Source organism: Montipora capricornis, chromosome 3, assembly GCF_036669925.1.
Source record: "Montipora capricornis isolate CH-2021 chromosome 3, ASM3666992v2, whole genome shotgun sequence".
In the NCBI taxonomy this organism is placed as follows: domain Eukaryota; kingdom Metazoa; phylum Cnidaria; class Anthozoa; order Scleractinia; family Acroporidae; genus Montipora; species Montipora capricornis.
The window spans coordinates 69,588,541-69,589,934 of NC_090885.1; the positions used below are offsets into that span (position 1 = coordinate 69,588,541).

The 1,394-nt window shown below is 40.0% G+C and overlaps 1 protein-coding gene across 1 annotated transcript in view; it reads left to right on the forward strand.

Moving 5' to 3' along the window:
• Window positions 1-787: 787 nt before the first annotated feature.
• LOC138040761 (melanocyte-stimulating hormone receptor-like) overlaps window positions 788-1,394 on the forward strand; it is a 950-nt gene continuing 343 nt past the window's right edge. Inside the window, exon 1 of the mRNA XM_068886436.1 lies at window positions 788-1,394. This exon is cut by the window's right edge and continues 343 nt beyond it. Coding sequence (XP_068742537.1) covers window positions 856-1,394 — 539 coding nt within the window. The 5' untranslated portion in view covers window positions 788-855.

The window sequence follows — 1,394 nt, forward strand, 5'->3', positions numbered from 1 at the left end:
TTTCCATTTTTTAATTGCATGATGCTGGTTGTTGTAAACCGTGTTTTAGAAAATATTTCAGATTGATTTACTGTGCCTCTGGACTATTTTGACACATCACTCAAAATTAATTTTTTAATTTTGAGTTTGACGAAGTCGGCCCAACAAATGTGTCGAGATTAACACCTCTCTCTCCCTTTGTCTCTCGCTCTGCCTTTTAGTGTCAGTCTTGTTACAACTCCCACTGAGATTTTGGTAATTTTTTTTTACCTAAACAGCGGGGACCCATATTCCTGACCCAAGTTAAGCTCCTCATGGAGTTATTAGAAACTAAAGTGGTTGATCTTCTATTAAAAACAAGGAAGTTTTTACGGGCGCTTACTCTCTTAATAACATGGGTGTCAAATTCTCCTTATTTTTGGCGCGAAATTTCAGCGTTAATTAATGATTTCACATGTGAAACTTTTCCTTTTCCGTCTTATGAACGTAATTTGTCACCCATGATATTTAATAGCTAATCAAAAGGTCTACTCGTGAAATTAGGTAATAATTTCACCCCTGTTTTGTCCAAAATCAAATAATTTCCGGAACGTTTATATTCCCTAATTTCACTTGTCACCATTTGATTATCGATACAAAGTAAACAAAATTACAGGACGCAAAAATTAAGAACGTTTAAGGAACATTTGTATTCTAGCGAAAAAACGACAGCGACATTTATCTCTAGCCAAATAGGCGACAGGTGGACTGGAAAATGAGCAACAAAGCGACATCAGAACCCCCCTTGCAAGGCCTCATTGGAGACTTGAGCGGTCTTTGCACAACACTTCAAGAAAAAGAAACTCAAAAGCTTTGGAAAATAAGCTTTCCACCACGATGGTAGAGAACTTGTACGTCGCCAACATTGTCTTGAACGCCGTATTGTGTTTCACTTCCTTAACGTTGAATGGTGCCACAATCTACGCCTTGAGAAAAACTCCGTCTGTTCCAAAGCCCTTAAAAGTATTGCTACTGAGTTTGGCCGTTTCTGATCTTGGTGTCGGCATACTGGTTCATCCACTGTTCATCACACGTCTCGCCCTAGAGTCACGGTTGCAAGCAGCTCTCCGAACAAGCTTTCCAACTTTTTACAGGGTTTCTTTTTTTGTGATCTATCAATTAACTTTTGCTTCGTTCTTCGGTGTTCTGTCTCTAAGCTTGGACAGATTCTTGGCGATCCATCTGCACCTCAGGTACCAGGAACTTGTGACTTACCAACGAGTCGTAACAGCTGTGATCTCGGTTTGGGTCTTAAGCGGACTTATCCCGTTAATTTGGCTAATCCCGATTGATATCGCATACCGGTATGTGTTGTTAGCCATCATCTTAGTATCGTGTTTCGTTGTCTCGGGAGTTCTAAACTCCATGATATACGC